This window comes from Panthera pardus, unplaced genomic scaffold, assembly GCF_024362965.1.
Source record: "Panthera pardus isolate Hobbes unplaced genomic scaffold, ASM2436296v1 HiC_scaffold_10, whole genome shotgun sequence".
NCBI lineage: Eukaryota > Metazoa > Chordata > Mammalia > Carnivora > Felidae > Panthera > Panthera pardus.
In genome coordinates, this window is record NW_026526655.1 from 104,257,513 (window position 1) to 104,273,249 (window position 15,737).

A 15,737-nucleotide genomic window follows, 5' to 3' on the forward strand; every position below is an offset into this window, starting at 1 on the left:
CTGACAACTACAAGGGACACTTGTAAACTCACAGAGCTTCATTTTTGTCACTTAAAGAACTATCCTTTATTCGAAATTACATTTATTTTCCTTATTGCTGTGCTGGCCCTGATTTTATGAGATACCACAAGATGAAAAGGATTGGCTTAAATCCTATGTTCTATTTTGTAAAGTTAAAATTGGTCGCCCTGTCATTAGTCTCTCTCCCCACAACCCAATTTTTAAAATTTAACTCTGAGCAAGCAGTAAATGGCCTTCACTAAAAATCTCAGTTTCTCGGCTCAGCATACAAGGCACCTGTCCATCGTCTCCTGGGTCTTCCCCCAGAGACCCCAGCATACCGAACTGCTTTAAAAAAAAAAAAAAAACTCATCATGTTCGTTGTATAATTTCATCTCCCAGAATTTCTTCCCTCATCCCCTCACTGGGCAAAAAAAAATGATTAGGAACGTCACATTTCCGAGGCATCTAAAGCTTGGTGATGGAGTGCTAATGCCTGTTTTAAGATCTCCTTGAATGCTTTCACTTTTAAATTATTTCCTAAGACAACTATTGGAAACTGCACAATCTGAGGATCAAAGAAAAACACAAAGCCAACGTTATATCCTGACGGCAGGAAGGAAGCACTGAGTTTGCAGGAGGAAGAGTGGTCTAAGAGGGCAAAATCCAGGGCTCTGCTGTCCGCCTGCCACCAAGCCAATTATAGCCAACCCTAAACCTCATGTATCCAGGCTGGAAAGCCACCCTGCCTAGTACTTGTTAAGGAGCTTCACGAAGATCATAAAAACCACCAAAAAACCTTCAGGAAAGTGCTCTGAAAATACTAAAATACTCTATACACAATTGTGGTAAAATGGCTGGTACTCTGTTTTGCAGCCCGTTAACGGGCCCTTTATTATTCGTGGATCAACACAGGAAAATTCAAACAAGCCACAGCTCCAAGAGGCAGCTTGTAGTAGGTCCTTATCTCCTACTGCCTTTACAGTTTCTCGTAAGGTCGAAGTTACCAATCCTTTAAGGCTGCATTTCTGGTAACAAGAAGCAGGCAACTTGAAAGGAATTATCAAGCAAAAGAACAATCTTATTTTAAACTCAGATCCACAGGCTTTCTCCGTGGCCTTTAATGTAACGCAGTCAAATCCCATCCCGTAATTATTTCGTCCTGTTAAAAAAATAATCCAAAATACAACGTCCTAAGATAAATGCTACTTGCAAGAAACACGCTTTCAAATCCTCAAATGAAGGGAACTAGAAAAGGTCACTTCAGAACATGAATTATTTAACTCTCCTGCACAGGTATTGATTTCCCACAGCGGCTTAACCTGAATATAGAGTACTATAATGAGGGACAAAATGAAAAGGAATACCGGCCCTGTATACTTTAAACTCTCAATTTTAAAATAGAGCAAGCAGAAATTTTTCAACAAACTTAACCAAATTTAGCTTCAGATAGACACATGTACACACCGCGACCGTCCACTACAAAATAAACACAGAATGAGTGAGCTGGATGTGTGCCAGTTTCCCTGGAGTGGGAGGCAAACGAACACCTGTTATCATGCACAGTTTTACTCTGTGTTAATACCTGTTTCAGCTGAAGGGTTTGGGAAATATCCTTCAGAGACAACAAATTAAAAGCTCATCAGCAAGACCATCTCACAGGAAGGCAGGCAAGCATTCAGGCTGTTCCTATCACATAAATTACACTTTCTTCAAACACAAACCTGTGCACATAGAGTTCTCTCAAAATCATTTCAATGCTGCCAAAACCTGGGTAAAATCTCTGTGCAAAGACTGAAGGCTAATTAGTAACACTTTAATAAAATAATTCTTTTGTAGTTTTTCAGTTCCTTTTCTGCATCCTTAAAATGCAGTCTTTAACAGGAAAGGAAAAATCTGAAATAATGATTCTCAAGACAGAGGCAGCATCCCTGATCTACTATGAATGAGTTCTATGCTTTTTCTCTATCCACTGTTGAAAAATCTTAGAAATTTCTGGCCAGCAGATTCCTTTCGAGACAGGGCTTATACTCAGTAACAAATGTCTTGTAACTGCAAAATAATTTATTTTCATAACCCACGTACTGTGAATACAAGAGCTGCAGAAAAAAATTTAAAGCACATGAAATAAACAAAGGCTTTAAAAAGGAAGAAAGAAAAAGAAAGAAAGAAAGAAAGAAAGAAAGAAAGAAAGAAAGAGAGGCTGATGAAATGCATCTAACCTCATCCTTTGAAGCCCTCTCCTAGTTATTGAGGGTCAACATTAAGGCTAATACATCTATAGGTTTCACAATTTTTTCCCTGCCCAAATGCTCACAGCAATTTTTTTCCCTAAGTTTCACCAACAAATTTTTAGTTATCAAAGAAACTGTAAAATATCTTAAATATGTTATTGACTTCCTAGCAAAGCAGTAATAATTACAAATGCATTTCAAAATATATAAGAATAGCCTACCTTTCCCAGTAGTCATGATCGTCAGGGATCTTGGTACAATAAATACAAACACTGCTCTGAAAGCTATACCTACTCACAGCAACTTAAGCATCAGCCAACTCCCCACCCACACGACTCCAGTGTGATCTGCACCAATGGCAACTGCCACCCTATTCCAAAATAAAAGCCTGGACTATATATAAGTGATTATTTTAAAAGGGGGACTGCGTAGGAGGTGAACCTTCTCCATCTGACTTTACTCATGTAAGAGAGCTTTCTTTAAAGCTGTTATTAAATTTCTCTTTAACTATCTGAATTTTCCCCTTGAAAAAAACAGGGAAGAACATTCCTAGCACAAACCTTAAAAATAATGTCAAAAAGCAATCTTATTTCCACACAGAGGAGCTGTCAGGTGCAGCATAAGCTGCTTGAACTGGTATCAGGAACAGTCTCTTCCAGGCTATTTTAGGTGGTCTTGTCCTTATAACAGCACAGCATACTTGCTAGTCTTGTAACATGTTATCCCTGGACCTATGACTATGGAAGCACTTTCCTAAGACACTTAACCAGAATCCCAAACCTTGTCATATACAGAGTCTAATAAACAGGCAGGTGAGAGGATGGGAACCGATCACCAGCACCGGATACACTTATTCACAATCACTGTTTTGAAAGGCTACACAAGATAATAATGGCTTGGCTTCTTAAGAAAGAAGACACTCAGTTCAGCTTTAAATGGATGCTTTGTCCTAGCTCCTCTGGGCAACAATTCAAATCTTACCTAACAACTCAACGTTAGTCTTTTCACTTTCAGATTTGCACAGGTATTTCTCATTTCCAACAACTTAGAAGAGATATCGAACATTTTGCAAATTATACATTGTTTTAGTAAAAAAAAAAAAAAAAAGCAGGATGCATTTGGCAGCAAAATGGTGCCTTAGATACGTGCATGTGTAAGAGCCGATAATTTCATGAAATTTTATGATCATCTGTTATCTGGTTTACAGTTTGTTAGCAACCAATATTTTGTCTCTTTCTCTAGCTGCAGATTCATTATGGAATCGTCATGGATTTAATCAACATGGTACTTTCATTTTCTCCTCATAAACAATGTTAGCTTTGCTCAAGAAACTCAAAAGCATGCACATTTTTAACCAAATTAATGTCCATGGGCCTCGCTTCAATCAAATCCAATTAAAGATCATTAAGTGGCCACAGATAAAGGACACTGACTAGTCTATAATTACTGGCTCTTTCATGCTTAAAATCCAATTCTCCCATGAGCATAAGCACATCTGCATGATTAAGAGAAAAACTTACATAGAAAATAATTTGCTTTTTGAAACCCATGGGAGACAAAACTGTAATTTTTGCTTCAAGGGGTTTGCTAATTATATGGAGATGGAAAAAAAGAAAAAGAAACATCTATAAAACAACATATTTTTAACTCCCATACTCCTGCCATTCAAAGCTGAATGGCCTTCGAGTAACCTAGCAACAAAAAAGAATCCTACAAAGATGAAATGTTCTATTAAGAGATAGGACACTCCTTTCCAATTGTTACTCAGCTGCTTTTCCATTACTGTTTTAGTCACAATTCTGCACTTAAAAAAAATTAAGTCCATGGGTTTTACATAAACACACTCAATTACGTATCTTAGAACAACCTACTTTTGAACATGTCAAGAAAGAGAACCCAAGATGAAACCCATCTCTTCTCTACAAGTACTGCTATTACATTAATAGCTTCTTTTACCTTAGCTCAAATCCAGAGTTTTTATTTCTTACTCAAAAGAGCATTATTGTTCACAGTTAACAAAAAAAAGATGATAAATTTCATCAAAATTTAAACACAAGAAAGCAAAAAAACCCAAACAAAGAAAAAAAACACACCAAGAAACAAAAAACAAAAAAGCCCCACAGAATGGGGGGAAATATTTGCAAATCATATATCTGATAAGAGTCTTATATCCAGAACATACAAAAAATTCTTATAGCCCAACAACAAAAAGACAAATACCAATTTAAAAATGGGCAAAGCACAGCAATCAGACAAGAGGGGGAAAAAAAAAAAGGCATCCAAATTGATAAGGAAGAAGTAATGCTGTCACTGTTTACAGACATGATACTATACATAGAAAACTCTAAAGAGTCCTCCCAAAAAACTATTAGAACTTATAAATGAATTCAGTAAAGTTGCAAGATACAAAATTAGGATACACAAATCTGTTGCACTTCCATACACCAACAACACAGTAGCAGAAAATGAAATATGAAAACAATTTCATTTAAAATTACACCAAAAAGGGGCGCCTGGGTGGCGCAGTCGGTTAAGCGTCCGACTTCAGCCAGGTCACGATCTCGCGGTCCGTGAGTTCGAGCCCCGCGTCAGGCTCTGGGCTGATGGCTCGGAGCCTGGAGCCTGTTTCCGATTCTGTGTCTCCCTCTCTCTCTGCCCCTCCCCCATTCATGCTCTGTCTCTCTCTGTCCCAAAAATAAATAAAAAAACGTTGAAAAAAAAAAAAAATTAAAATTACACCAAAAAGAAAAAAATGCCTAGGAATAAAATTACAGAGGTAAGAGACCTGTACTCTGAAAACTATAAAACATTGATAAAAGAAACTAAAGGGCTACCTGGCTGGTGTGGTCAGGGCAGTATGTGACACTTGGTCTCAGGGTCATGGGTTTAAACCTCATGAAAGAAGGAAAAAGGATAGGATAGGATAGGATAGGATAGGGTAGGGTAGGGTAGGGTAGGGTAGGGTAGGGAAGGGAAGGGAAGGGAAGGGAAGGGAAGGGAAGGGAAGGGAAGGGAAGGGAGAAACTGAAGACAACACAAACAAATGGAAAGATATACCATGCTCATGGATTGAAAAATTAATTATTAAAATGTCAGATTCAATGTAACCCCTACCAAAATACCAATAGCATTTTTCATAAAATCAGAATTATCTTAAGGTTTGTATGGAACAAAGATCTTAAATGCCAAAGCAATCTTGGGAAAGAAGAACAAAGCTGGAGATATCACAATTCCAGATTTCAAGATATACTACAAAACTACAATAATCAAAACAGCACAGTACTGGCACAAAAACCGACATACAGATCCATGGAACAGAATAGAGGGCCTAGAAATAAATCCATGTTTGTATAGTCAATTAATCTCTGACAAAGGAAGAATATACAATGGGGAAAAGACTATCTTTTCAATAAATGATATTGGGAAAACCTGACAGCTACACACAAAACTGGACCACGTTCTTACACCATACACAAAAATAAACTCAAAATGGATTAAAGACCTAAAAGTGATACCTAAAACTCGTAAAAGAAAACAGAGGCAGTAATTTCTTGGACCTCAACCTTAGCAGTATCTGTATTGTCTCCTTAAGCAAGAGAAACAAAAGCAAAAATAAACTATTAGGACTACATCAAAATAAAAAACTTTTGCACAATAAAGGAAACCACTGACAAAATGAAAAGGCAATTGACTGAAGAGAAGATATTTGCAAATGCTATATCCAACACAGAGTTAATATCCAACATATATAAAGAACTTACACAACTAAACACCAAGAAAACAGTCAATCCAATAAAAATATGGACAGAGAACCTGAATAGCCATTTTCCCAAAGACATACAGATGGTCAACAGACATATGAAAAGATGCTCAACATCACTAATCATCAGGGAAATGCAAATCAAAACCATAATTAGATATCACCTTACACCTGTCATATAGACAGAATCAAAAAGAAATAATAAGTGTTGGCAAGTGTTGCAGAGAAAAAGGAACCCTTGTGCACTGTTCACAAGAATGTAAATTTGTGCAACCACTGTAGAAAACACTATGGAGGTTCCTCAAAAAATCAGAAACACCATATGATCCTAGAGTATTTACCGAGAGAAAACAAAAACACTAATTTTAAAAGATACATGCACCCATAGGTTTATTGCAGCATTATTTACAATAGCCAAGATATGAAAGCAATCCAAGTGTCCATTAATAGATGAATGGATAAAGATGAGGTGTGTGTGTGTGTGTGTGTGTGTGTGTGTGTGTGTGCGCGCGCACGCGCATGAATATTCCACATAATGGAATAATACTCAGCCATAAAAAGGAGTGAGATCTTGCCATCTGTAACAACGTGGATGGACCCAAACGGTACTATGCTAAGTGAAACAAGCCAGACAGAAAAAGACAAATATCATATCTTACTTACATGTGGAATCTAAAACACAAATGAATGAATAAAGAGACAAAAAGCAGAAACAAAGCCATAGAGAATAAACTGATGGTTGCCAAGGGGAGAAGGGTAGAAAAACAGCCAAAATGGGTGAAGGGGAATGGAAGGCACAGGCTTCCAGTTATGGAATGAGTACGTCTCATGGATGAAAGGTATAGCATAAGGAATACAGTATTAACTGCAAAAGCACTGTATGATGACATAGGGTGGCTACACCTGTGGTGAGCACAGCATAACCTATAGAGTTGTTGAATCACTATGTTGTGGATCCAAAACTAATGTGACATTGTGTTGAATGATACTTTCAATCAAAGAAAATAAAAACACAAACAACACTTAAGAGAAAAAAAGGGAGGGCAAAAGACTTCAATAGAGATTTTTCTATAGAAGATCTACAAATGAGCACATGAAAAAACACTCAACACTGTTAGTCATTAGGGAAATGCAAATCAAAACCACAATGACACTTCATACCCACTACGATGACTATAATCAAAGAGACAGACAATAACAAGTATTGACTTAAATGTGAATAAATTACAACTCTTATACGTTGTTGGTGGGAATGTAAAATGGGACACATTTAGAAAATTATGTGCCAGTTAGGCAAAAAGTTAAACACAGAGTTACCACATGACCCAGCAATTCCACAGCAAGGGAATTTCAATTCCCACATAAAACATCTCCACATAAAAACATTCAGACAAATTATTCACAGTAGCATTCCTCACAATAGTCAAAAAGTGGAAACAACCCAAATGTCCATCAACTGATGAATGGATAACATAAGGTCGTATCTATACAGCAGTGAAATATTATTCAGCCATAAAAAGGAATGAAATACAGATACATGCTACTCCACGGGTAAACCCTGAAAACATTATGCTAAGTGAAAGAAGTCATATACAAAAAGCCATAAAATCTATGACTGCACTTATATAAAATGTCCTGAATAAGCAACTCCCTAGAGACAGAAAGCAGGCTGTCAGGGACTGGGAGAAGAAAACAGGGAGTGCTAACGATCGTAGGTCTCCTTGGAGGTGATAAAAATATTATGGAATTAGATAACTGCACAGTTTTGTAAATATACAAAACAACACAGAAGTATACACTTTAAAAAAGTAAATTTTTGTCTATAGATTATATCTCAGTATTTATTACGTTTTAAAAAATGTTTGTTTATTTTAAAGAGAAAGACAAAGCATGAGCCGGGGAGGGACAGAGAGAGAGGAGACACAGAGTCCGAAGCAGACTCCAGGCTCTGAGCTGTCAGCACAGATCCTGCCGTGGGGCTCAAACCCAAGAGTGTGAGATCATGACCTGAGCCAAAGTCGGACGCTTAACCAACTGAGCTACCCAGGCACCCCCATTATATCTCAATATTTAAAATAAGCTGATGATTTCCCCTCCAAAAATAATCCAACACCTGCTTGTGATAAAAACTTAAATAGGAATAGATGAGAACTGCCTCATCTTGCTCAAGAATATCTACAAAAACAACTACAACTAACATCATGCTTAGTTGTGAAGGACCTAAGACTGGGAACAATGTAAGGATGTCTACTCTCACCACTTGTACTTAATGTAGTGGAAGAAATTCTAGCCAATGCAATAAGGCAAGAAAAAGAAAAAGTATACAGATCTCAAAGAGATAAAACTATTCCTATTTGCAGATGATTTGTTTACGCAGAAAATGCCAAGGAATCTACAAAAATTCTAAGAACCAATAGAAGAGTTCAGAAAAGTCAGAGTCTACCTATATAAGGAGCAAACTGGAGAAAGCAGTAAGCAGAGCAGTCAATGGTCTGATGTCCAGAGCAATTAAAAAACTGGTTCCACTGGGAATCAATGGGCAAAAAACCCCCAAAATTAGAAGGGGGGATGGGTTTTATTATGTTCTGACTATGGTTTCTCTATGCTATCAGGATGTTCAATGACTCAAGAAAAGAAAGAAATTAAGTGGTTTGCTTTTGACAGCTACTGAACATCTTACCTAAGTCTCTCAAAGTTACAGTAAAGAGACTAAACTTCTCTGGGTTAAGAATGCTAAAATCTTTATATATATGCCTTATTCTGTTTTGGCCCTAACAATTAAAAAATAATACTACATATATTCAGAAGAAAGCTGAAATTTTAAGGCCTTCAGGAAGTTTTGAATTAAAATTTCCTTACCATCTATTATTTTTAACACAAATGCCTAAAAGTACTGTTTTCATTCTCAGTGCTTACCGCTTTACCACATATACACACATATAGGGATATGCAGGGGCAGTATTTACATGTGGACGTTTAGAATAAAATGTTGCTATGATGCACCCAATACCACAGGATTTTAGTATTCTTGACGATTAAATCCTGTGTGTCATGTTCATTAAAACTCAGTATATACACACTTTCCCAGACAAGCCTCCAGCATGGGTGTGGTCCTTCTCCCTGTGCCAGCAGCATAATGGGATTCTGTTTCATAGCTATAATTTATAACACAGGCTATAAAGCACAAACTCACTTTTCAGCCACCGCCCTTACCTCTTTACCTGGTACTTTCTATCTTGGTACCAACAAGTTTTAAACTGGGAAAACACACCAACTACGTGCACGCACACACACACACACACACTTAGGAGCCCGTGTCTTGCAACTGGCTGGGCTGCCCTGCCTGGCCACACCAGCAGTGCCACTCATCACTGGATGGCCAGAGTCCTGGTCCCAGCTCCACCACAGATATGTTGTAAAGCACATATAAAAGTATATACAAGAGCAGGGGATGGGACATCTGGCTGGCTCAGTCGGGAGGTCAGGCAACTCTCGATCTTGGGATTTTAAGTTCAAGCCCCATGTTGACGAGAGATTACTCAAAAAGAAAATCTTCAGGGGCACCTGGGGGCCTCAGTCAGTTAAGCATCCAACTCTTGATTTCAGCTCAGGTCACGATCTCATGGTTCATGGGATCGAGCCCCACATTGAGCTTGGCACTGACAGGGTTGAGAGTGTTTGGGATTCTCTCTCTGCCCCTCTCCTGCTTGCGCACATGTGCTCTTTCTCTCAAATAAGTAAACTTTAAAAGAAAAATGAATAGGCGTGCCTGAGTGGTTCAGCTGGTTACACATCTGACTCTTGATTTCAGCTCAGTCATGATTTTGCGTTTCATTGAGATGGAGTCCCATGTCAGGCTCTGCACTGACAGTGCTGGGCCTGCTTGGGATTCTCTCCCTCCCTCTCTCTCTGCCCTTCCCTCTCTCAAAATAAATAAATAAATAAGTTCTTTAAAAAAAAAAAAAAAGTAGGGGGCAATGTACAGAAATTATGCAATAAGATTACATACAAATTATATAGTTACAGAAAATGAACTACAAGTGAATATGCAATAAATGAAAACTGATTTGTTGGTGATAGCATAATTATAGTAAATATTCTTTTTCCCCTCTTAATATTATGTTTTTACAAACATACGAAAGAGAAGTTAAGAGAGATTAATGAAAGTATGTTTAGAGGTCTTTAAGCATTTTATAAGAAACATACTATCCAATGACAAATTCCCTACTGATATGGTAGGTACACAGCTGAGCAGAGGTCCAAAGACCGGGATCCTGTTTCTGCTCTGCCTTTATGTACGAGGAGGAACTTTCCTGAAAGTGACAAACTCTTTTTTACAACCTCAAGATATTCAAAACGTGAAAGCTATGTGGTGATCTAAGAGCCCTGAAATCACCATGATGCAATGAGCTATCTGAGAGTTAGAAAAAGTCCTTGTTGGCAACTGCCTTATGAGGACTTCACTCATACAGTGATTCACTTGTCTTTTCTTCCCCTTCTGGAATCACAAGAAATATCCACTTGTCCTCAAACATCCTCACAAGGTATAGTAAAATGAATACAGGTACCAGAAACAGTAAGTCACAATTCAAATCTAAGTTATTTTGTTTATTTATTCCACAATATTTATTGCACACCTATACCACATGCCAGGGAACTTTTGAGGCACTAAAGGTAAAGAAAGGAATAATACAAAGTCCTTGCCCTCGTGAACAAACATTTTGCAGTGATACGCAGTAAGAAGGAACATTAAACAGGATGAAGGCACAGAGTACCCTTCGAACACTGGATATGCTATACTGGCTGACCTCGGTAATGGAGTGTGTCTGCAGCCAAGATCTGGATGGAACGAGAAGGAGAGCCACGGGGACACCCAGGGGACAAATGTTTCAAGCAGAAAGAACTGTAAGCACAGAGGCCCTGAAGCAGGAGAAGCGTGGAATGTTCAAAATTAGTAAGGAGGCCAATGGAAGTAGAGCCAAGAGAACCTTGGAGAAGAACATCACGATATCAGAATGGTAGCCAGCGTCAGATCGTGTCAGGGCCTGGTGGGCCATGGTGAGCCACCGAACTGCAGTCTCTGTGTGATGGAAAACCTCTGGAGGATTCTGAACAGGGGATTAACACCACGCGAGTTACATTCTAAAAGGATTACTCTGGGGGCGCCTGGCTGGCTCAGCTGGCAGAGCGTGTGACTCCGTCTCAGGGTCGTGAGTTCGAGCCTTACGATGGGCGTGGAGCCTACTTAAATTTCAAAAATTGAAAAATAATAAAAACAGAAGGATCCCTCTGATGGCTGTATGGAAAACAGCCCGTGGGCAGCGGGAGAGAGTAACAGCAAGGACAGTGGTTGCGTGTCTACCGTGAGAGCACAGGGAAAAGAGCACGACAGCTCGGTAGCAGGAGAAGGGCAACGACTGCGGCAGAGGCCCAGGGAGTCCAAATGTGCTTGTAACAGTAAAGCCAACAGGATTAGTTCCCGAATTCAGTGCGAGCTACAAAAGAAAGCCAACAACCTCACAGCTTCTGGCCTGGGAAAGGGGGAGGGTCAATGGAGGTTAAGTCTTCAGACCTAGAAACTGTTCTCAAGGTATCAAATTCAGCTGTTCAGAAATAGCACGAGCATTTCGGACCTAAAACTGAAAAGGCAAAAATAGAACAACTGCTTTTTCTACTCACCGTTTGCTGATTGGATCATGTTTCCAGATTTTTGAACTTCATCAAATTTTGTAAAAATTACATTCAACCTGTATGAAAAAAAAGCACACATATATGTAAAGACTGTTAACAATCACTGTTCACAGTCAATTATATTAAAACACTAATGTGAAACTGAATCACACTCCAAAAAAAAGTCAATGATATAAACCCACTTAATAACAAAAACAGCAACTACATTAATAACATTAATAACATCCAATAATAACCAAGCACTTACAGACCAAGCACTGACTTAGGGCTCTCTCTGAAAAATCTTGTTTAATCCTTACCACAGCCATGTATGAGATTATCATCCCCATTTTACAGATGAAGAAATCAAGACCCAGTAACTTGCTTAGGGTAACACAGTCAGGGTAGAAGATGCTAGCCCGGAGAGTAAGAATCCAGAGCCTGTGATCTCAGACACTGCATTAAACTGACTACTCGACACAAAATGTATACATTATGAAAAGCCTGTATTTCTCCTATTTCTAAGCACAGACTGTTATTGTTCAAATGCACCAACATTACAATATACAGGCTTTTCTGTGACTTACACTTAATTCAGAAATGCTTAAGTAATTTCTCCAGAAACAAACAGTGACTAGGTAATCTTTAATTGAAAAAAAATCTACATGACATTTTCTATTAATGGATCATTTTCACCTTGACACTTTAATTGAAACAAAATCCCTTAAACCAGTCAAAATATTCCATCCTAGTGACACCAATAATGAGAGGAAAACGGGGTGGGGTAGATGGGTGCTAATCTCGCCTGGTAGAAAAAGTCAAGAAAAAACTAGGCTTTCCCAAGCCAAAACAGATACACTGGAATAAGTGTAAAGGCAGAGATTCGAAAGCAATATATTTTTGCGTTCAAACCTACACCACCAATTCCAGGGACCAGACTAGAAATTTTAGCACTTGCTTACAAACCATTCTGTCATACAAGCTCTAATCATTTCAAACATGTTTGTCTTTTCTTCGCAACTAGAATGGGCTCTTCTTCAGGACAGGGATGGGAACCATGTACTTTTGGTATTCTGTACGTCATGCAGGAGAGTTACATCATGGCGTGAAGACTGTTCCTGCCCTCACTACAGAAACTGCACACATTCTGGCCTCCGTTCCTTCAGAGTTCATTCACTGAGTCTAGTACTGAGCTGGCCAGACACTGAGGTGTGTAAAGTCCCTAATTTCTACAGCTTCTACTTCATTCTTTCCTACTTAGGATGCTACATTCTAAGTCACAGGGGAGCCAAAACTACATATCAGCAAAGAGAGGTAAAATGGAGGGGATAAAGGGGCCTGACATACTGCCTCTCCCCCTTCCCACACCATGGCAGAGATCAATCTTCTTGGCCCATCTTTCCATCTAAGCCCAGATGTAGCCTCAAAATCCTTCCCCGACCTGCTCCAGACAGCCATTACCAATTAATCAAAGTTGGCACCACTGAATTACAAAAAACTTGTGTCACCTGAGGACCAGATATGAGTAAAACTCACTTTCAAATCCAGAGGCTACTAAAGATCTGGAAAAATGTCTTAGAATCAATTTCCTATGATGTTTCCATCACCTTCCCTTTTATGAGCACCAAAGATCTCCAGTGGCATAAAAAAGCACATAAATAATATCACTACACAGGTTGCCAGGGCATGCCCTGACCAACTTACCACTTTATTGTGTCACAACTACACCCTCTGACGTGAGCATGCCTGCAAGTTTGCAAGGTAGGGACAAGGCATACCTCTAGCCTCGCTGGTCCTAAAATTACTGCGAGGGGCAAGTATTTCATCCGTTCCTGGTAGAGTGGTCACCTTGTCAATGGCAACTGAGAACAAGACTGTAGACTCCATCTGGGGTAATGTCTACTCACTGGGGCCACATTACCCCCAACTAGCAGGCCCAAACAACTAGGGATGAGAAGGCTAAAATGATTGCTGCCTTTTCGGTACCTGCACTTTCATGCAGAAATCCCTCGGGAAGGCATGCCTTTCCCTCTACCCACACCCGTCTCAGTAGCTGCACCTCATTCTCTACTCAGCGATGCCTATACGGCGGCTCCTAAGAAGGCTACCACCTTAAGAGACCAGTAACCTGGCTTCAGGACAGTCTAACCCCAACAGAGCATTCCTTAGGAATGGCTTTTGTCTGCTAGCTCTGAACACAGCAATACACAACGCCTCCCTGGGACCAGCGAATCTGAACAAGCCAAACAGGGTGAGTTTTATACATTCAGAGACACTGAATGATGTGTCGAAGTAACGATTACCCTCTGAAGCCACCAAGTGTTTTTCATTTTTGTCTGTGAAATCTCTGGATCTCAAATCTGAATTAAATTTCTTTACTATTCTCACAAATAACTAGTACCATTTCTTCCTGGTTTTTCTGAATTCAAAATTTATATCCAACTCCTCAATCCCAACTGGCATTGCTTTTTTTTTTAGCGTGAGATCTAGTTATTCCTTCCTAGAATATCCTATAATATAAATTTAAAATAATTTCCTAAAAGCACTAGTAAGCTCACAGTCAACAAGCTCCACTCATACACTCAGAGCTAAGTGACTTTTTAGTCTACTACTCTTAAATGTGAGCAGACAAACCAATTCAAAGATGCGTGAGCAAAGCTTCTAAAGTGAAAAAGGGAGTCCCAAGATGAACAAACGTATACCCCAGAATCCCAATTCAGAGGAAAGAAGAAGAATGAGAAGTTTTTAAAATATATCATTAATACTCCCAAAGAGATAAAGAAAATAGTGCGATTATAAAAGCAAACAGGGAAGGAGACCTTCAAAATGACAGAAAATCTGCTCCTCCAAAGAACAAAGCAAACATTCGCAAAATATGTCAAAATCAAGTTTTTCAAAGCTCTGGAAATTAAACAAAGGTTTGCTACAGTCCAAGGAGCCCTCTTCAAGAAAAACTGCTCAATCTTGGTAAAGACAGCAAGCTTTTCACTGTTTTGCTGTGTCTTATTTCCATCACCAACTCACCAGCTGAAAATCAACAACCTCACAATCATAATAGTTTGAAAACCAGCAGCCTCAAAGCCACTGGGAAGAGCTGAGCAAGTCTGGAGCACCATAAAAATCCCCATTCCAGGAGAACTGTAATGATTTGACCTGTCTGGCATATCCTAGAATCCCCATTCGCAGGGTTTTATTTTACATGATTCACAGCACATTCAGTAGGAGAGACTCTTACGCCTGAAGCCAAAATCAAAAAGAATCAGCAACAACTGCTTAACATGGCAACTGCCTAAGATGATGACAACTGGGGCAAAGACACTGACCAAAAAGCTTACAAAGAAAAATGGAGAATGAGATGTCCACAGGGGACTTTGAAAAAAAATCTGACACATTCCTGGGAATCTGAAAGACTATGCATAGGTGCAAGACTGTAGGAAAGTCTAAGAAAAGACCTGAGAACACACTAATGTCTCATCACTGGCTGACCTTGACGCTCTGCACAAGCAGACAGAAAAGGGGAAGGCAGAGATGCATAAACTGCCCACCAGAACACGGAAAACATTCCCCAACATACACAGACAGCACTTCAGCAAAGGCTGCGAGGCTGACTGGTTGGTTTAAGGCATCCAAGGAAATGTCTATCAAATCATTAGCTAGACACTATGCTAACCAAGTAGAGACTTCAGTAGCCATACACATAAGAAAAAAATATAGACTTTATGGAATTAGTTCAGGAAAATTACTAAACAAGCAGGGAGGAACAAACACCAAGAACAACAAATCTGCAGAGAAAAACAGACTGTGATGTCCAAAGGTGCACAATATATTATTTTAAATGACCCGTTTCAACAAAAAATTTATACATGTAAAGAAGCAAGAAAATATGGCCCATAAGGAGAAAAAAAACACAAAAATCAGTCATCAGAACTATCCTTAAAGGAAGCCCAGAGACTGAACTTATTGGATGAATATTTGAAATCAACTATTATAAGTATGTTGAAAATAAGTAAAGGAGATTATTTCTAAAGAACTGAAGGTAAGTATAAGAACGTCTCACCAAATAGAGAATATCA

General features: G+C 39.0%; 1 protein-coding gene across 27 annotated transcripts in view; it reads right to left on the reverse strand.

Annotated features, from left to right (window-relative positions):
• CLASP1 (cytoplasmic linker associated protein 1) overlaps positions 1-15,737 on the reverse strand; it is a 271,145-nt gene that overhangs the window by 142,451 nt on the left and 112,957 nt on the right. For all 27 annotated transcript variants that reach the window (XM_053909860.1, XM_053909828.1, XM_053909856.1 and 24 more), the window contains exon 8: positions 11,674-11,741. In XM_053909860.1, coding sequence (XP_053765835.1) covers positions 11,674-11,741 — 68 coding nt within the window. The remainder of the gene's footprint in view (positions 1-11,673; positions 11,742-15,737) is intronic.